Consider the following 22,330-nt stretch of genomic DNA (forward strand, 5'->3'; position numbering starts at 1 on the left):
CCGATAGAAAATGATGCTGGAGAAATTGTAATGGGAGATAAGGAGATGACGGAGGAACTGAACGAGTATTTTGCATCAGTCGTCACTGAGGAAGACATCAGCAGTATACCGGACACTCAAGGGTGGCAGGGAAGAGAAGTGTGCGCAGTCACAATTACGACAGAGGAAGTACTCAGGAAGCTGAATAGTCTAAAGGTAGATAAATCTCCCGGACCAGATGGAATGCATCCTCGTGTTCTGAAGGAAGCAGCTGTGGAGATTGCGGAGGCGTTAGCAATGATCTTTCTAAAGTCGATAGATTCTGGCATGGTTCCGGAGGACTGGAAGATTGCAAACGTCACTCCGCTATTTAAGAAGGGGGCAAGGAAGCAAAAAGGAAATTATAGACCTGTTAGCTTGACATCGGTAGTTGGGAAGTTGTTGGAGTCGACTGTCAAGGATAAGGTTACAGAGTACCTGGAGGCATATGACAAGATAGGCAGAAGTCAGCATGGTTTCCTTAAAGGAAAATCCTGCCTGACAAACCTATTACAATTTTTTGAGGAAATTACCAGTAGGCTAGACAAGGGGGATGCAGTGGATGTTGTATATTTGGATTTTCAGAAGGCCTTTGACAAGGTGCCACACATGAGGCTGCTTAACAAGATAAGAGCCCATGGAATTACGGGTAAGTTACATATGTGGATAGGGCATTGGCTGATTAGCAGGAAACAGAGAGTGGGAATAAAGGGATCCTATTCTGGTTGGCTGGCGGTTACCAGTGGTGTTCCACAGGGGTCAGTGTTGGGGCCGCTTCTTTTTACATTGTATATCAACGATTTGGATTATGGAATAGATGGCTTTGTGGCTAAGTTTGCTGACGATAGAGATAGGTGGAGGGGCCGGTAGTGCTGAGGAAACAGAGGGTCTGCAGAGAGACTTGGATAGATTGGAAGAATGGGCAAAGAAGTGGCAAATGAAATACAATGTTGGACAGTGTATGGTTATGCACTTTGGCAGAAGAAATAAACCAGCAGACTATTATTTAAATGGGGAAAGAATTCAAAGTTCTGAGATGCAATGGGACTTGGGAGTCCTCGTACAGGATACCCTTAAAGTTAACCTCCAGGTTGAGTCAGTAGTGAAGAAGGCGAATGCAATGTTGGCATTCATTTCTAGAGGAATAGAGTATAGGAGCAGGGATGTGATGTTGAGGCTATATAAGACGATGGTAAGACCTCACTTGGAGTACTGTGGGCAGTTTTGGGCTACTTATTTAAGAAAGGATGTGCTGACGTTGGAGAGGGTACAGAGAAGATTCACTAGAATGATTCCGGGAATGAGAGGGTTAACATATGAGAAACGTTTGTCCACTCTTGGACTGTATTCCTTGGAGTTTAGAAGAATGAGGGGAGACCTCATAGAAACATTTCGAATGTTGGAAGGCATGGACAAAGTGGATGTGGCAAAGTTGTTTCCCATGATGGGGGGGTCTAGTACAAGAGGGCATGACTTAAGGATTGAAGGGCACCCATTCAGAACAGAGATGCGAAGAAATTTTTTTAGTCAGAGGGTGGTGAATCTATGGAATTTGTTGCCACGGGCGGCAATGGAGGCCAAGTCATTGGGTGTCTTTAAGGCAGAGATTGATAGGTATCTGAGTAGCCAGTGCATCAAAGGTTATGGTGAGAAGGCGGGGGAGTGGGACTAAATGGGAGAATGGATCAGCTCATGATAAAATGGCGGAGCAGACTCGATGGGCCGAAAGGCCGACTTCTACTCCTTTGACTTATGGTCTTATGGATGGTGACAGGGACAGATACATTTGGGACTTCTAAGAGAATTTTAGACAGGCACGTGGATGAAAGAAAAATGGAGGACTAAGTGGAAGGGGAGGGTTAGATTGATCTTGGAGTGGGTTAAAAGGTCAGCAAAGTATCATGGGCTGAAGGGCCTGTACTGTTCTATGGTCTATGGACGAACTAGCTTTCCATTACAAAGTTGTCTAAAGAGCTGAATATCGATCTCCCAACTCTCACTGAAGGATCTGAACTCATATCTTATGATTCCAAGGACTGCTACTCAAGTAACAGAACAACCATGAAAGTCAGCTGCAGACACAAGCTGGAAACTCTCCAGACCTGATGAGGGGCTTAGCCCAAAACATCGACTGTTTTTTCCCCTCCATGGATGCTGCCTGACGTGCTGGGTTCCTCCAGCATTTTTTGTGTGTTCTATGAGAATGACACGCCAGTGGGATACTAACAATTCCTGTCTGATCCTCCTGAGCTTTGCCTTGGTGTCCACCAGGTCGACTGCTAGATGCTGCCTCTCCCCCTTGTCCAGCGTCTCGCTGGGACTCGACGTATGTTCAGAAATCGAGCTATTCAAAGGGCTTGGAAGCAGCTGCTGTGACTGCAAGTAGTCACGGTCCTGGGTGAGCTCCACGATTATCTGCCAAAAGAGAAAGAAATTAACCATGTGGACTTCAGTGCTGATGCTTTGTTTGGTCAGGTGAAAGTCCAAAGGCCTTTCAGAGGCACATGTCCAGATCAGTAAATATGGAAAGGGCAGGAAAATAAAAGACAATGGAACGTAATTCTTGAGACTGAAGCAAAAGGCATTTTATAGATCTGGTTTAAAAAGCATGCACAATCAGAACTGGGTTTGTTATTGTTGGCATACATTATGTTGAGAAATTTGTTATCAGGAGCAGTACAGAACAATACAAAAATAGATGTCACAATAAAAATACATACATGAAAAATAAATTAATGCAAAAAGAGACCAAAAATAGTAAGGATAGTGTTCATGGACCATTCAGAAATCTGATGGCAGAGAGAAAGAAGCTGTTTTTTGTTGAGTGTGTCTTCTCTCTGATGGTAGTAATGACAAGAGGGCATATCCTGGATAAGGATCCTTCATGATCGATGCCACCTTCTTGAGGCATTACCTATTGAAGATGCTCTTGATACTGGGGACTAGTGCCCAATGATGGGGCTGGCTGAACTTGCAGTTTCATGTAGCTTCTCCGATCCCATGCATTGGCCCTTCCATACCAGTCAGTGATACAACCAGTTAGAATACTCTCCACAGTACATTTGTTATTTGGTGACATACCAAATCTCCTCAAGCTCCTTATGAAATACAGGCACTGGCTGTGTAATTGCATCAATATGATTTTATTTTATTTTATTGAGATACCGCGTGGAATAGGCCCTTCTGGCCCTCTGAGCCACGCCGCCCGGCAATTCCCCGATTTAACATTGGGCCCATGACAGGTCGGCAGAGATGTGGACATCCAGGAACTTTCAGCTGCTCACCCCTTCCACTACAGATCCTTTGATGAGGACTGAACTGTGTTCCCTCATCTTCCGCTTCCTGAAGCCCACAATTAATTATTTGGTTTTACGAACGTTGAGTGCAAGGTTGTTGCTTAATGATTTAATTTAAATGAAATAAATAAAATGCAGCGTTTTATAGATTCATAGAAAATAGGTGCAGGAGTAGGCCATTCGGCCCTTCGAGCCTGCACCGCCATTCAGCATGATCATGGCTGATCATCCAACTCAGAACCCTGTACCAGCCTTCCCTCCATACCCCCTGATCCCTTTAGCCACAAGGGCCATATCTAACTTCCTCTTAAATATAGCCAATGAACTGGCCTCAACTGTTTCCTGTGGCAGAGAATTCCACAGGTTCACCACTCTCTGTGTGAAGAAGTTTTTCCTCATCTTGGTCCTAAAAGGCTTCCCCTTTATCCTCAAACTGTGACCCCTCGTTCTGGACTTCCCCAACATCAGGAACAATCTTCCTGCATCTAGCCTGTCCAATCCCTTTAGGATTTTATACGTTTCAATAAGATCCCCCCTCAATCTTCTAAATTCCAACCAGTATAAGCCTTGTTGATCCAGTCTTTCATCATATGAAAGTCCTGCCATCCCAGGAATCAGTTTTTGCAGTTAATAATCAGTAACCAGAGTGGGACACCATGTTGCAGCCGGTAGAGGTGGTCACCGGAGGCTGGAGACTCATGGTGTTCCACAGGGATCTGTTCTGGGATCACTGCTCTTTGTGATCTTTATATGACTTAGGTGAGGAACTAGAAGGGTGAATTATTAAGTGTGAAGATGACATGAAAGCTGGTGGTGTAGAAGGGTGTCATAGGTTACAATGGGACAGTGATAGGATGCAGAGCTTAGCTGAGAGGTGACAAATGGGGTTCAATCCAGAGGAGTGTGAAATCGTACACTTCGGAAGGTCGAACCTGAAGGAAGAGTGCAAGGTTAATGACAGGATTTTGAGCAGTGTGGATGAACAGAGGGACCTTGGGGTCCATGTTCATAGATCCCACAAAGCTGCTGTGCAAGTTGATAGGGTGGATAAGAAGGTTTATGGTGTGTTGGCCTTCATTAACCGGGCGATAGAGTTTAAGAGCCAAGAGGTAAAGTTGCAGCTCTATAAAATTCTGGTTAAAACACTTAGAATAATGTGTTCAGTTCTGATCCCTTCATTGTAGAAAGGATGTGGAAGCTTTAGAGAGAGTACCAGGATGCTGCCTGGATTAGAGAACGTCTTACGATAAATTGAGTGACGAGGGCTTTTCTCATTGGAGCAAACAAGGAAGAGAGGTGATTTGATAGAGCTGAACAACATGATGAGATGCATCTTATACACCTCAAGCGGACAGCCAGAGACTTTTTCCCAGGGAGGAAGTAACTAATACAAGGGGACATAATTTTAAGGTGATTGGAGGACAGTATAGGGGGAATGTGCTGCCAGGATGGTGGTACGTGCAGATACATTAGGGACATCTAAGAGACTCTTAGATAAGCACATGGATGTAAGAAAAATGGAAGCATATGATCTTAGAGTAGGTTAAAGCTTCATCAAAACCGAAGGGCCTGAACTGCACTGTACTGTTCAATATTCGTAAGCATACTCATTGAAGTGAATGTGGTCAGGAGCAATGTACAGAAAGAAAGATTTGCACGTCTATAGCACCTTCTCTGACCTCAGAGCATGTCACAGCACTCTCAAGCCAATATAGTGCAGCCACTGATGGTGGCTCAGCAGGAACCACCACACGGCCAGTCACAAACTCCCTGTTCTTTAAAAGCTTCGTGAATCATTAACTCATCTCTCCCTTCACAGATGGCTGACTTCTCTCAGGGCTGCGATGGAGCAGAAATAACTTGCTGAGTTATAAAGCACAGTGTTGTTTATAGAAACTGTGAGTGGTTTAGTGGGTGAATACTGCAGACTGAGAGGCAATGTAAGAAGATTGTTGCAGAACAACTCCCTAACAGGTTCCCCCTTTCAACCCTTCTCTTCTATCACCCAGCCATCACACCCCTCTTGTGACCCTTCTCCTTCCCATTCTCCCAGGGTCCAAACTCCATTTCTATCAGATCCCTTCTTCTTCGGCCCTTTATCTTTTCCACCTTTCACCTGCCAGCTTCCCACTGAACCTACCCACCTTTCCACTCCCCTGGTTTCACCTCTCACACACCAGCTTCTACACCTTCCCCTCCCCCACCACTACCTTCTTATTCTGGCTTCTGCCCCATTCCTTGCCAGTCCTGAAGGGACTTGGCCTGAAACATCGACTGATTATTCCTCCATAGATGCTGCCTGACCTGCTGAGCTCCTCTGGCATTTTGTGTGTGTTACTCTGGATCTCCAGCATCTGCAGAATCTCCTGTGTTTATAATTCGTTCTCTCTTTCTCTCCCTCCCGCCCCCAACTCCCTCTCCTTTACTTCTGAGTTATTCTTTCCCCTCCGTTTAGCTGATAGCTTTTTAATTCCTTACCATGTATTGTTCATCTCCTTCTCCACTGTACTTGGCGCTTGCTTGCCCATTCATCTCATTTACATCGAGCACAGAATCTACTGTGCCCTATAACCGGTGATCAGGAAGGAAAAGACACAGATTGTGGTGCGTGATGGCCACATGTCATCACCTGCTTTGTAAATGGATCTCCATTCCTGAAGCAATGGAAGGGATTGCAGAAGGTGATTTATGTACAGAGGTGATTAACTTCATTAGAAGAAAGGGTTCTGGATGAAGTCAGGTTGGAAAATAGCTCCAAATGACAAGAAGTGCTGAGATATGACTGTAAATATTCAGGGTGGCATGGCTGTCAGAGAATTGGGTTCAATTCCCACCTTTGTCCGCAAGGAGTTTGTACATTCTCCCGTGATGACATGGGTTTCCTCCAGGTGCTCTGGTTTCCTCCAACATTTCAAAGACATATGGGTCAGTAGGTTAATTGGTCATGTGGGTGTAACTGGGTGGGAAGGTCCTGTTACTATGCATCTTTAACTCGAAGCAGCTTTGTGAACAGTTTTGTGCCCCTTATCTAAGAAAGGATGTGCTGGCATTGGAGAGGGTCCAGAGCAGGTTTACAAGAATGATCCAAGGAATGAAAGGGTTAATGTATGAGCTGTGTTTCATGGCTATAGACCTGTACTCGCTGGAAGTCTAGAAGAATGATGGGGGATCTCATTGAAACCTATTAAATATTGAAAGGCCTAGATAGGGTGGATATAGAGAGGTTATTTCCAATAGCGGGAGATTCTAGGGCCAGAGGGCATAGACTTAGAATAGAAGGACATCCTTTTAAACAAAAGAGATGAGGAGGAATTTCTTTAGCTGGACAGTGGTGAATCTGTGGAATTCATTGCTACAAACTTGGAGGCCAAGTCATTGAATATATTTAAAACAGAAAACGATAGGTTCTTTATTTATAAGTGTGTCAAAGGTTACAGAGAGAAGGCAGGAGAATGGGGTTGAGAGGAATAATAAATCAGCTATGTTGGAATGGTAGAACAGACTCAATGGGCTGAGTGGCCTAATTCTGCTCCTACATATCATAGTCTTGACCAAATTTCTTAGTGCATCACTGTGGTGCAGCTTGAGACACATGTTTGAACATGACCTTGGGAATCGTCTGTGTGGCGCTTGCACATTCTATGTGGGGTCCCCGGTGCTCTAGCCTCCTCCCACATCCCAGTGGAATTGAGTTATTATTGTGACATGTGCCAAGGTTAAAGAAAAGCTTGCCTTGCATACTGTACAGATCAATTCATTAAAACTGTGCATTGATATAGTACATGGTAAATCAAAAACAGAAGGCAGAGTAAAATGCTACAGAGCAACTGCGGCACAGGTAGCCAACAACATGCAAGGCCGTAACGGGGTAGACTGAGAGTCCATTTTATCAAACTAGGGAACCATTCAATAATCTTATCACAGTGGGGTAGAAGCCGTTCTTGAACCTGGTGGCATTTGCTCTCAGACTTCTGTATCTTCTCTCGATGAGAAAGAATGTCCGAGGTGCTGAGGGTCTTTGATTTTGCTAGCTGCTTTATCAAAGCAGCAAGAAGTGTGGTCAGATGTGTGGGTTGGTAGGTTTGCTGGCTGCTGTTGGTGTGGGGATGAGTAATGGAATCATGAGATGGATCAGCGAGAGTGTGGGATTCTAAAGACATACGGGTTAGTGAGTTGTAGGTACGCTATCTTGGCACTGGAAGCATGATGATCCTTCCGGCTGCCCCCTAGTACATCCCTGGACTGTGTTGGTCAAGGACACAAAGGATTTCTCTGCATGTTTCGATGTACATGCGACAAATAAAGCTAATATTTTCAGCTATTCTTTGAGCTAATGTAGGATTGATGTAAATGGGCCGTTGAGAGTCAGCACAGATTCAGTAGGTCGAAGGGTCCATTTTTGTGCTGTGTCTCTTTATGACTTTATCACCTTTAGCAAGGTGGACATTCACTTAGTTTCTGCTTCAGAGCGATTAACTTCCTTCCGTCCTCTCCGCGTTGACCAAATGTGCTGGCAATTAAAATATTTTCCAATATTCTGATTGACGTGTGCACGTGCTCACCTCTGAGTACTCATCCCGGTCGTCGAGAAGCCTCTTCAGATGAAAGACCATTGATCGCGACAGGTTCTCCAGATCTTCTGCCGTCACTTCAGTCAGTTCCATCCACTGAAGGTCAAACACGTTCTCCTGGTTATGGGTGATCTGCAAGATCGTAGTTTAAAATAAACCAAGTTACAAAACAGGAATATGAATCCAAGTTAATCAGAGTTATTATCATAGAGTCACAGAACACTACTGAACAGAAAATAAGACCCTTCGGGCCATTTCACCTTTCACCCTTAATCCATGACCTCTAGCTCTAGTCACACACAACTTCAGTGGAAAAAGCCTGCTTGCATTTACTTTATCTATACCCTTCATAATGTTGTATACTTCTATCAAGTCTCCCCTCATCCTCCAAAGAATTTTGGCATGCTGACTGGCCTTAAGTCAGAGCAGTAAGTGTAAAATTTGGGAAGTTATGACTGAGTTGTACAGAACACTGGTGAGGTTGCATTTGGAGTACTGTGTACAGTTTTGGTCACCTTGCTGCAGGCAAAGAGTGTAGAATAGGATTTACAAGGGTGCTGTCGGGATTCAAGCAACTGAGGTACAGGGAGAAGTTGGACAGACAAGGACTTTATTCATTGGAGTCAAGGAGTCTGAGAGGTGTATAAAATCACAGGGGTGAATGCACCCAGTCTTTTTTCCGGGTTTAAGAAGATTTGCATTGCACCTGTCCATACATATACTTGTGCATGTGACAATAAACTTTGATTTGGAAATCCACAGCCTAAACAAATAAAGGTGCAAGGGGGATCAGAGAGGTTAATGTAAAAGGTTACTGAGTAACACTAAGGGAGGAATTATCCAATATTACCTTAATCACAAGGATTACCAAATACAATGGTTCTGATTTGGGCTTTGTATCACCTCATCTCTGGTCAATTGTAGATTTCATTAATTAATTTATTTAAAGATACAGCACGGAACAGGCCATTGTGGTCCAACAAGCCACACCACCCAGCGACACACTGATTTAACCCTTGCCTAATCACAGGACAATTTAACTGACTTATTAACCCGTGCATCTTTGTTCTGTGGGAGGAAACTGGAGCACCCAGGAGAAAGCACGCGCACTCAGGTGAAGGACATACAAACTTTTTGCAGACGGCATAGGAATTGAATTCTGAACTCCAAATGATAGTATCACGCTAACTGCCACTCTACCGTGGCACTCCCATGAGTAACGTGTTGTCAGGAAATTAATTTGCAATCAGAACCACACACATTTCATCGACAACTGCATATACTGTATAATTCATCAGAGTACCATCTTACTGACAGCAGAGAGCTCTCATCAAGACTCACCTCTTGTATGTGAGCAACAATGGCTGTCTGAGTTGTAATGTCCAACTGTTTGATCCGTTCAATGAATTCTTCCTTTCGTTCACACTTGATTAGGTGGGGAAAAGAATAATTTGTTAAAATCGTTGTAATTCCTGTTCGAATCCTGCCCACTCTCTCCTCCCCCCTCCCAGTGGGCAGAAAAACCTGAAAGCACATACCACCAGATTCAAGGACAGATCCAACCCCATTGTTACAAGTCTATTGAACTTAACACTTCAATCCTTGTAAAAATTTCTGACTATCCCCACCTCATAATTCTACAAACTTCTTTCAGGACTCTCCTCAGTCTCCGACACTCCAGAGAAAACAACACAAGTTTGTCCAACCTCACCTTGTACTCATGCCCTCTAAAGGCTGATTTATACTTGTGCGTCAAATGTATGCCGTAGGTACGGCGTAGCCGCGAACCCTACGCTTTATCTACGCCCAACCCTACGCCGTAGTCTAACGCACACCTCTCCCAAAATGTAACTACACGTCGCGGCGACGCAGACCACAACAACTATGACAGGTCCACTTGGTAGCATCACATTTCCTCCTACGCTGCAATAGCTTCCCATTGGGCGACTGAAGGGCAGGGAAGGAACTCTGGCTGCAATGCTTTCCATAAAGCTTTACAGAGCTCCGAAATTATGGCGGACCCTGTGCTTGACGCCAGTTTGTAGCTAGCTGCTACAGCCTGTTGACTTCCACCTGAAGCTAAAACTCGAATGGTGATTGCCATTCTCTGAGTATACTGTGCGTACACTGATGCGAAATAAATGGTTGGAGACGGTGAACCAAACCGTCAAATCTACCTGCCGACATCCAAAAATATTTGAAATGCATTTCCTCGTCCGTGTCTCTCAGTGGCCGGACAAGCACAGAAAATTCACCCTCCTTCAGTTTCAGTCGTCATTGTTTGAAGTTTGAGTTTCTTCATGTTGAGTTTCAACACGAAGAAACTCAACACAGTGGCATAGAAACCCCACTGCCAACTAGCATTTTGGTGGTGAATTGCAGAGAGACGCAGACACACCAACGCACAAGTATAAATGCTTACAACGGCGTATCCCACTTGCGTAGGCTACAGCGTAAGCTAGTACACACAAGTATAAATTAGCCTTAATCCAGACAGCACCCTGCTGAACTCTGTAAACTCAGTCTCTCAGGCTGACTTCTGGACACCTTCCAGGAGGGTGAATCTACAAATTTTTGTCTTAGTTGTACTTTCTTGTAAAAAATTATAACTTAGGATTAACTTATGTTTTCCTTCTGAATACTGCTGATGTGATACTCTGTGCAGGTGACTCTGCCACAGGCAATTTTTACAGTGCACCTGTGCATACTTGTACTTGTTCATAAAACAATAAACTCATTAAAATCCCTTCTGCACTCTTTGCAAAACCTGCACATCCTTTCTATATCGAGGCAATCACACTTGCACAAAACACTCCCAGCTGTTAAGTATTTTAAAGACCAAGGTGAACATAATTTTAGATCATAGGGATATGGGGAACAACCCAGAAGATTAGAGTCATAGTCATAGAGTTCTACAACACAGAAACGGGCCTTTTGGCCCATCTAGTCCGTGCCGAACTGTTATTCTGCCACACTTGGACCATAAGCCAATTAATGAAGTTCATTTGAACCTACAATCCACTTGAGTGACAATGCAAGCCCAAGGGATCTTGTGGCTACTCCAGCCCTTAGACAAGAGACTACAGATGCTGGATTGTGGAACTGTTTGCTGCTCCTGCTTTTGTGCCTTCTGTGAGTATGTTCCCCGGTCTGAGTATCGTCAAATTGGTTTGTTATTACCCCTCTGTCTGTATGGAATGTGGGGAGACATTTGCTGGCTGCCCCCAGCACATCCTCAGTTGTTAATGAAAACAGCATATTTCATTACGTTTCGATGCACGTGTGATAAACGAATCTGAATGCAATGAGGTACAGCGGACAATCTTGTCTTGCACACCGTTCATACAGATCAATTCGTTACATAGTGCACTGTAAACAATAACAGAGTGCAGGAGTAAGTGTTACAGTTACAGAGAAAATGCGTGCAAGTAGACCAGACCACAGGGTGCAAGGTCACAATAAGGTAGACAGTGAGGTCAAGACTTTATATTAAAAACTGCGGCTGAGGAACTGTGGACTAGCAAGTTTAAAGGAAAACAATATGCAATCCTTGTGCAGTGGCATGGGCTGGTCTAATATCTTTTCCAAAAATCCACCACAGGAAAGGACAGGCCAAAAGGCCTTTTCCTGTCTTATACAATTGTGGGAATCTATGACTTAGCACAAATCCCTGTCGTCTGGGATTTACTTGCTTAGAATCCTTTTCAGTATCAAGCAAATGACAAGATTTTGTTCTCCTTTGAAGCTGTTTTTTGGTGATTCTGCTAATAACGCATGCTTCCATATTGCAGATTGGTTATACACAATTAGAGAGCAATAAATACATATTTCTCGCTGCCCCAGTAAAGCAGCCAGCGTAATGAAATACCCCGCCCACTCTGGACATTTTCTCTTCCCCCCCCTCCCATCAGGCAGAAGATACAAAAGACTGAAAGTACGTACCAGGGGCACGAGGACAACTCCTACCTCGCTAGTAGGATGTGATGGATGCTTGACCTCAGTCTACCTCATTGTGACCTTGCATCTTATTGTTTACCTACACTGTGCTTTCTCTGTAACTGTGACACTTCATTCTGCATCCTGTTACTGTTTCACCTCATTCTACCTCAATGCACTGCGTAATTAATTAATCTACTTGAACAGTATGCAAGACAAGCTTTTCACTGTACCTCAGTATACAGTACGTGACAATAATAAACCAATTCCAACATTACCACAAGAGCTATGCTACATCCACGATCAGGAAAACCTGTTTAAATCTATTTCAAATTTTGTATCCAAAATTATGAGGGGTATAGATAGGGCAAATACAAGCAGGTTTTTTTCCCACTGAAGTTGGATGAGACTAGAATGAGAGGTCATAGGGGTTAAGGGTGAAAGGTGAAATATTTAAAGGGACCCTGAGGGGGAACTTCTTCACTCAGAGGTTGGTGCGAGAGTGGAACACGCTGCCTGTGCACGTGGTGGACGTGGGTTCGAGTGCATCATTTAACAGACATTTGGATAAGTACATGGATCGGAGGGGAGTGGAAGGCTGTGGTCCAGTGTACGTTGATGGGACTAAACAGGATAACCGATTGGCATGGACTAGGTGTGCCAAAGGACCTGTTGCTATGCTCTAGTACCCTATGACTAAATCTGTGCTTTGAAGCCTATAACAGTCTGTTCTGCTGTCACACAACTTCCTGTAACAGGCGGTTTCTTTGGAATGTAACTATTATACTGTGGCAGAACTTTGTGTACCAGCAAAGGAAAAGCTCACAAACTATTCCCCCCCTGCACTGACTTTCATCCACACATCACAAATCTGTAAGCCCCAACCCGAGGTTGCAGAAGACTTTCTGAGGGATCAGACTCTCTCAACAGAATCTGTCGGGAGCCCAGAAGCACACCGGAGACAAATCCCATGCTGTCGCATTGCTCCAGGTCTAAGGGGCCAAGCAGAGCGACTTACCTGCACAGCACAGCCCAGCATGAGTAACAGCACCTTCTTGATTTCATCCATGCTCTTTCCTGAAGGGGGAAGGAGAGGAAAGTATGTTGGTAAAAGACATTTCGCAAATGGAAGCTGCAAGCTTTCAATTAAGCATGCTTTGTAAAAGCCATCAGATGGATATGCAGTAAATAGTCAATTTGTTCCCATCATGATTTCTGTGCAAGGAATTCTGATGGAAAGGATTGTTTTGATATCACACAATAGAAAGAAACAGGAAGAGGAGGAGGATTATTAATAACCCCGTATGTCCAAAGACCTTTCCCTGACCTCCTGAGGACAAGGAAGTGTTTTGATGGCTCCAGCTATCAGCGATCAGGTTTCAGTTCCCGCTGCTGTCTGTAAGGAGTTTGTACGTTCTCCCTGTGACTGTGTGGGTCTCCTCCAGATGCTCCAGTTTCCTCCCACACACCAGAAGCACAGTGACACTCACAGGCTGCCCGCAGTACATCCTCAGGTGGAGTCAGTCGCTGACACATTTCACTATATGTTTCCATGTATACGTGACAAATAAAACTAACCTTTTAATGCTGGGATTGTGGCAGACAATCTGTTCAGAGAAACATCCCAGCAACAAAAAAAAAATGGACCTGATACATTACTTCTAGTGAGGGATAAACACAAGTGAGAGCTCTGGTTTAACAAGTAATTTTAAAGACAGCTATCCTGAAAGAGGACAGTCACTGGGTACTTAGAACAGCACAGTACAGCACAGGAACGGGCCTTTTAGCCCACGACGTCTGTGCCGATACTTTTCTTCCATCATCTGACACCCTTATAAAGATCACGGGCACCGTGAAAGAAGAGCTCTCACCAATGCCTATCCCACAACTAAAATTGCTATAAGCAAATTACCTGATTTGGTATCGTGTCTTTTTTCTGTTTGTGGGATCTTTTCAGACACTCACCACTTTTTACATAAAAAGTTTACCCACACGTCTACTTTAAACTTTTTGTCTCCTAACTTGAGGCTAGGCCCTCTAATATTTGAAATTTATGCACAGGGAAGAGGACTCCATATGTTCTGTCTATAACCTCCGTGATTTTATAAACCTAGATTCATCCCACTACATCCTGGGTTTTGTGCTCAATTCTCAGGACTGGGACTTGAAGCCACAACCTCCACATAGCCACTAGCTTCCCTACCATTGAGGACATCTTCCTCAAGACAGCAACGCGTCCATCATTGAGAACCCTCGCCAACCAGGACATGCCCTCTCTCATTACTACCATCAGGGAGGAAGTACAGGAGCCTGAAGACACACACTCAACATTTTAGAAACAAACTCTATCTCTCCACCATCAGATTTCTGTACAGTCCATGAATCCATGAACAGTACATTGCAATTCTCTTTTGACCACCTTTATTTTGAAATTTAATTGTAAATGTTCATGTATTGCACTGTACTGCCGCTGCAGAACAACAAACATCACGGCATATATCAGTGACAACACAGTTGATTCTGGTTCTAGTGATGCACTGGTAAGTGTAGGCCCCTGGATAGGGCTGTAATTCTTACAGAGCTACCAAAGTGAGTAATGGAAAATTTCACACTGGTTCACCTACGCCCAACATTGGGCAAAACAAGTCAAAGTAAAATGTTAAGCCAACAGCAACATTCACAGCTAGAGTGAGGTAGTTCACACTATAAACAGTCCACCGTGACAACGGGTCCACCTTGCAACTCAAATCAACAGTGGCCTCTCTTTCCTTTCAACCTCACTTCCCCTACAATAAACCGCACCCCAATGGGCCAGATGATACTTCTCATTACTGCCATCAAGGTGGTGGTACAGGAGCCTGGGGGTGCACATTCAACATTCTAGACACAACTTATTCCTCTCTGCCATCAGATTACTGAACAGTCCGTGAACACCACCTCGCTACTCCTCTTTGCACCACTTACCTACTTATTGATAATTTATAGTAATTTTTACATTTCACACTGTACTGGTGCCACAAATTTCACAACATACGTCAGTGATAACAATTAGAACGGCACAATAGGTTAGCGGTTAGCATAACCATTACTGCGCCAGAGACCAAGGTTTAAATCTGCTGCTGTCTGTAAGGAGTTAATATCTGTCTGAGAAAAGTCCTCTGGATCCACCGGCCAGAAGTCATCAGCAACACTGATCTATGGCGGGGAACACACTAACTACCAGAGGAAGAAGAATTAGGGAAAAGGTGATGAAGATGGATAGGGCACACGCCAAGTACCAACATCACCAGACAAGCGCCAACGTGGAATTCCCAGGGAAATCAGCCAAAGAACACCTGGCAACACGACCCTGAAAATGATACCAAGAAGATGGATCACACCTGGGGACAACTTGAAAGACTGGTTCAAGACATAACTCTGGCGAGCTGCTGTCGGTAGCCTTTGCCCCAGTATGGACTTGACTGGCTGTATGGAGTTTGTACGTTCTCCCCATAACTACATGTGTTTCCTCCAAGTGCTCCGGTTTCCTCCCACATTCCAAAAGCACCTGGTTTGGGTTAGTAAGTTGTGGGCATGCTATGTCAGTGCCAGAAGCATGGTGACACCTGTGGGTTGGATTGCGTTGGTCATTGACACAAAAGACGCATTTCACCGTATGTTTCGATGTACGTGTGATAAATAAAGCTAATCTTTAACTTTTAACTTGATTCTGATTCTCTTATTTCGGGATTGAGCAAGAGGCCTTGCTTGTATGTTCAGAGATAAACACCTTCAAGCAAACTTCCCCTCAGAGTTCCACGGTAACAAAGAAAGGCTCAGCCTTCTGCCAACACACTAGTGTTGAAGAGGCTTCAAGTGGGAGAATTTGTTTACGGGGATCCATTGCTACAGCACCAATTAGATTAAACAGCTTTAAATCATCTCCGACACATGAAGGTTGCAACAAGATTGAATAAAAGGAAGCAAATTAGCATTACAGTTTAACAAAAATGAAGAGATTTGGCAGTTAACTAGTTTCCTGCGAAGACCAAGCAACATGTACATCCTTCAATTAAGGTCAAGGCAGCCTTTGGCTCACTTCTGTAATGCTATTTCCTGTGTTTCAGGCCTCGCAACCTGCAGTTACTGCCTCACGCCCAACAAGCAAGTCTTCTTGTGCCTAGAAAATAGAACATGAAACAGCACAGCACAGTACAGGCCCTTTGGCCCACAACATTGCACCAACATTTAACCCCTATTCCAAGATCTACAGGATCAGAAAAGGCTGCAGAGGATTATCAATTCAGAAAGCTCCATCCCGGGCAGCAGCCTCCCCACCATCCAGGACATTTTTAAATCCTATGCCCCATCCATCATTAAGGGACCCTCACTATCCAGGACATGTCCTTTTCTCATTCCTACCAGGAGCCTGAATGTTTTGGGAACAGCTTCTTCCCCTCTGCCATTAGATTTCTGAACGGTTCATGAACACATGAACACCACCTCACTATTTTGCAGTCTTTATGCACTACTTTTTAAAAATATTTTTCTTATTGTAACGCATAGTAGTTTTTTTAATGTATTGTACTGTACTGCTGTCACATAAAAACCAAATTTCAAGACCTATGTCAGTGATAATAAACTGATTCTGATTAATAAATCTAAGGTTGAATCTTGCATCAAGGCCAGAAAACCCAGCAGCTGAAGAGCTTAGGAAACCAGACATCCATAATCACCTGTTCCTTCCAAGCAAAACACAGTTCGCCACATATCATGTCCCAATTTATTCAAATACTGCATAATAAATCATAATTTACCATCTTAAAGAATCAGGAACACAAGAACTGGGCCAGGCTTTCCTATGCCGTGTTCCATGGATGGAACATTTGCTGATTTTCATGACAGATTACTACAAAAAAACTTGCCTATGATTCTTGTACACCTCTATCAAGTCACCTCAGTGAAGGTATACAGAATTATGAAGGGTATAGATCAGGTAAATGCAAGCAGGCTTTTTCCACCGCAGTTAAGTAAGACTAGCGCTAGAGGTCATGGGTCAAGGGTGAAAGGTGAAATGTTTAACCTGTGGGGAAACTCCTTCGATGAGAGGATGTTAAGAGTGTGGGATGAGCTGCCAGAGGTACCAGTGGATGCAGGTTCGATCGCAACATTTAAGAGAAGATTGGGTAAGTACATGGAAGGGAGGGGTATGGAAGGTTATGGTCCAGGTGTGGGACAGAATAAAAGTTCAGCACAGACAAGCTGGGCTGAAAGGCCTGATTCTGGGCAGCAGTGTATGTCTTCATTAAGTGGCAAGTTGCAGTTTCCCACAGCACCACAGACCCAGGATCAATCCTGGCCTCCGGTACTGCTTATGCGGAGTTTGGATGCTGTCCGTGACCATGCGGATTTTCACTGGATCATCCGATTCTCGTTCCCCACCCCCACCACACACACACATCACAAAGACGTGCAAATTGATATGTCAGCTAGAAATTGCTTTCGGCATGTAGATGAGTGGCGGAATGGGGGGGGTGATGAGAAGGTAGGGGGAATTTAAAAAATAGGATTAATGTAGGATTTTGTGACTGAGTGATTGATGGCCAGCAGAGAGCTGATGGGCTGAAGGGCCTGTTTCGGTGCTGTGTCTCTCTATGACTGTGTTGTCTCTCTATGTTGTCGGGACTTGAGGATCTGAACTACAGGGAAAGGTTGGATAAGGTAAGACTTTATTCCTCAGAGTGCAGAATGAGGGGAGATTCCATAAAGGTTTAGAAAAGTTATGAGGAATATAGATAGGGTAACTGGAAACAGGCTTTTTCCTCTGAGCAACACACATAAAACTTTGGAGGAACTCAGCAGGTCAGGCAGCAGGTCTGGAAATGACTAAACAGCCGATGTTTTGGGTCGACACTCTCCATCGGGACCGGAAAGAGAGGGGGGAAGATGCCAGAAAAGGTGGGGGGGGGGGGGAAGGATGAGTCAGGAACTAGAGGTCATGGGTTAAGGGTGAAAGATGAAATATTTAAGGGAACGTGAGGCAGAACTTCTTCACTCAGAGGATGGTGAGAGTGTGGAACGAGGTGCCAGTGTAAGTGGTGGATGCCAGTTTCATTTCAACACTTGGAAGTTTGGATCAGTACGTGGATGGTGGGGTACAGAGGGCTGTGGTCCAGGTGCAGGTCAATGGGACTAGACAGAGTAACAATTCAGCATGGACTAGATGGGCCGAAGGCCCTGATTCTTACCACTGACTGCTGAGCTCAACCTGGTGAATCAGAAAACTGAATCAGACCTCAGACTGGTCGATTATTGCTTAAGGAATGAAGGAACTCACCTGAGAGTGGATCTTTAGCAATCATGAGTACATTTGGCAGAGTCATTACCACCAACTGTTGCAGACACTCCTGTTAATAAAACACATAGCAAAAATACCCTGATTACACAGAACACAGAACATTACAGCACAGTACAGGCCCTTCAGCCCACAATGTTGTGCTAACCTTTTAACCTGCTCCACGATCGATCTAACCCTTCCCTCCCACATAACCCTCTACCATCCATGTCTACCTAAGATTTTCATAAACATCCCTAATGTATCTGCCTCTACCACCAACCCCTGGCAGCACGTTCCATGTACCCATCACTCTGTGCAGAAAAACTTACCTCTGATATCCCATCATATACTTTCCTCCAATCACCCTAAAATTAGACCCTCTATTAGTCATTTCACCCTGGGAAAAAATCTCTGGCTGCCAACTCGATCTACAGTATGCTTATCAGGAATGAAGTTCTAGTCAGTATATCAATCTGGCCAATATTGACCACGTCTTAATAACCTCAAACTCTCCGTTGAGACATAATGTGAAGTTATCACACGGTGACACAAGGGGAAGACAAGCAATTTCCACAGCAGAAACAACCTCTTTTCTTTATCACATTCTATAGCGCCTTCACAAAATAATATTTCTTTTGTTCAAGTAATCTAACACTGGGCACGGTTTCTCCAGACATTTCCGTTAACTGCGGACATGATGACAGGGCTTATCTGTATACAACGGCTTACTAAGCATATTCCTGTTGAAAACTTTTTACAAATTGGCCTCTCTGCTGCTCAAAATGAACAGGTCAGAAAGGCAAGGCTCATCACAGATGAAGCTAAACAATGTGCTAATGGAATTGGAAATGGGTTATTATTGTCACCAAGATACAGTGAGAAACTTGTTTTTCTTTCTTTTTAAATCTTTTTATTGAATAAGTATACAAAAGGGTAAGCCATATAGGTACTAATACACTGTTAGAATATAATAAAATTACAGGAGATATTAATACAGAAAAAAAAGTGATACAAACAATGTAATTTAAACATAACATACTAAGGTAACATAATAGTATACTAATTTATATATATATATATATCAATAGAGAAAAGGAAAAAAAAACCCAAAAAAAACCCACTGTGCAACTAAACTAAAAGCAAAGCAAAGCAATGGGCTAACTTGGAACCAAATAGAGTTAAAGAACTTAAAATCACGTCCTCAAACCCGACCTCCATTAAAAACAGTAAAAAAAAAACAAGAAGGGTATATAAATATGGAGCAAAAACGAGAAGAAAAAAAAATTACATTAAATGAAAATATTGAATAAAAGATCTCCAGGTCTGTTCAAATTTAAGTGACGAATCATAAAGATTGCTTCTAATTTTCTCCAAATTCAAGCATAATATCGTCTGAGAAAACCAAAAAAAGGTAGTTGGAGCGTTAAGCTCTTTCCAATGTTGTAAGATACATCTTTTCGCCATTAAAGTAAGAAATGCAATCATTCTACGGGCTGAAGGAGAAAGATTACTGGAAATTTTAGGTAGTCCAAAGATAGCAGTAATAGGGTGGGGAGAGATATCTATATTCAATACCTTTGAGATAATATTAAAAATGTCTCTCCAAAAAGTTTCCAGAGTAGGACAAGACCAAAACATATGAGTTAAAGAGGCTATCTGCCCCAGACATCTATCACAAAAAGGATTAATATGAGAATAAAAGCGAGCTAATTTATCTTTGGACATATGTGCTCTATGAACAACTTTAAATTGAATTAGGGAATGTTTAGCACAGATAGAGGAAGTATTGACTAATTGTAAAATCTGCCCCCAGTCATCCACGGAAATGATAGACCCCAATTCCTGTTCCGAGAAACTTGTCTTATGCTCTGTTCATACAGATCAATTCATTGAACAGTGCTTTGTTGGATCACAAGATGCAGAATAAAGTGTAACAATTGACAAAGAAAGTGCAGTGCAGGTAGACAATAAGGTGCAAGACCATAATGAAGTAGATTGTGAGGTCAAGTGTCCATCTTATCATACTAGGGACTCATTCAATAGTCTTATAACAGCAAGATAAACACTGTCCTTGAGCCTGGTGGTATGGGCTTTCAGGTTTTTGTATCTTCTGCCTGATGGGAGAGGGGAGAAGAGAACTATCCAGGGAGGGTGGGGTCTTTGATTACGCTAGTCACTTTACTGTGGCAGCGAGAAGTGTAGACAGAGTCCGTGAAGGGGAGATAAATTTCTGTGAGGTATGAGGCTGTGTCCACAACTCTCTGCAGTTTCTTGCACTCATGGGCAGAGCGGTTGTCACAGCAAGCCGTGATGCATCCAGACAGCATGCTTACAATGGGGCATCGATAAGAATTGCCAATGGTCAATGGGGACATGCTAAATTTCCTAAGCCATTTGAGCAAGTACATGCTTGCTTGGGGCATTCCTTTGGATATCTACCATAGTAAAACTGATTATCTGATCTGCTCAGGAATTTGATGGCTCTTGATATTGAAGAGAGCATGAGAACTGGACCTCTGAGTTTAAAAGGAGGGTGGAAAATAGGCTTCCAGTTAGCTAGATGCTGAACCTTCATGATTACTGTCTCACGGGATAGTGATTTGCTGAAGTTTTACTGTAGCTTTTTCCCAGAACAGCACGTAGGATTCATAAAGAGAGCTTTTACCACACTGGCCTTCATAAATCAAAGTACTGCATACAGAAGTTATGTTGATGTTGAATAAGACATTGGTCAGGCCAAATTTGGAGTATTGTGTGTAGCTCTGGTAACCTATCTAGAGGAAAGATATCAATAACAGAGTAAATTTACAAGGATGTTACCAGGACTTGAAGACCTGAGGTATAGGGAGAGGTTGAATAGGTCAGGACTTTATTTCCTAAAGCATAGGAGAATGAGGAGAGATTGGATCGAGGTATACAAAATATTGAGGGAATAGCAAGCAGGGTAGATTGAGGGTAAATGCAAGCAGGTTCTTTTCCCCACTGAGGTTGGGTAAGAGTAGAACTGGAGGTCATAGGTTAAGAACAAAAGGTAAACTATTTTCCCCTGCAAGTGAAACCTGAGGGGAAACCTCTTCACTCAGAGGATGGTATGAGTGTGGAATGAGCTGCCAGCAGTAGTGGTGGATTGAATTGAACTGAATTTATTTCTTATATCCTTCACATAAATGAGGAGTAAAAATCTTTACGTTATGTCTCCGTCTTCATGTGCAATGAGCAATTTATAGTAATTGGTAATAAATAATATATACAACAGGACAGTCAATAGAGCGTAGAAATACAATTGTATCAGCGTGAATTAATTAGTCTGATGGCCTGGTGGAAGAAGTCCCAAAGTCTGTTGGTCCTGGCTTTTATGCTGCGGTACCATTTCCCGGATGGTCGCAGCTGGAACAGTTTGTAGTTGGGGTGACTCGGGCTCCAATGATCCTTTGGGCCCTTTTTTATACACCTGTCTCTGTAAATGTCCTGAATAGTGGGAAGTTCATATCTACAGATGTGCTGGGCTGTCCATACCACTCTCTGCAGAGGCCTGCGATAGAGGGAAGTACGGTTCCCATACCAGGCAGTGATGCAGCCAGTCAGGATGCTTTCAATCGTGCCCCTATAGAAAGCTCTTAGGATTTGGAGGCCCATACCAAACTTCTTCAACCGTCTGAGATGAAAGATGCACTGTTGTGCCTTTTTCACCACACAGCTAGTGTGTACAGACTATGTGAGATCCTCGGTGATGTGAATGCCGAGGAACTTAAAGCTGTTCACCCTCTCAACCCCAGATCCATTGATGTCAATAGAGGTTAACCTGTCTCCATTCCTCCTGTAGTCCACAACCTGTTCCTTTGTTTTTGTGACATTGACGGAGAGGTTGTTTTCTTGACACCACTGTGTCAGGGTGATGACTTCTTTTCCGTAGGCTGCCTTGTTATTACTTGAGATTAGGCTAATCAATGTAGTGTCATCAGCAAATTTAATTAGCAGATTGGAGCTATGGATGGCGACAGTCATGGGTAAACACTGAGTTAAGGAGGGGGCTCAGGACACAGCCCTGAGTTGAGGGGCAGAGGTGAGGGAGCCCCCTCTTACCACCTGCCAGCGATCTAACAGGAAGCCCAAGATCCATCTGCACAAGGCAGGATGAAGGCTGAATTGCAACGTTTGAGAGAAGTTTGGGTAAGTACATGGATAGGAGGGGC

General features: G+C 43.6%; 1 protein-coding gene across 1 annotated transcript in view; it reads right to left on the bottom strand.

Moving 5' to 3' along the window:
* LOC134345040 (protein Daple-like) overlaps positions 1-22,330 on the bottom strand; it is a 255,263-nt gene that overhangs the window by 126,128 nt on the left and 106,805 nt on the right. Inside the window, exons 4-8 of the mRNA XM_063045180.1 lie at positions 18,138-18,207; positions 12,840-12,898; positions 9,227-9,310; positions 7,877-8,017; positions 2,246-2,433 (exon numbers count right to left, since the gene is read on the bottom strand). Of these exons, the coding sequence (XP_062901250.1) occupies positions 2,246-2,433; positions 7,877-8,017; positions 9,227-9,310; positions 12,840-12,898; positions 18,138-18,207 (542 nt within the window). The remainder of the gene's footprint in view (positions 1-2,245; positions 2,434-7,876; positions 8,018-9,226; positions 9,311-12,839; positions 12,899-18,137; positions 18,208-22,330) is intronic.

Source organism: Mobula hypostoma, chromosome 1 (genome assembly GCF_963921235.1).
Source record: "Mobula hypostoma chromosome 1, sMobHyp1.1, whole genome shotgun sequence".
Lineage (NCBI taxonomy): Eukaryota > Metazoa > Chordata > Chondrichthyes > Myliobatiformes > Myliobatidae > Mobula > Mobula hypostoma.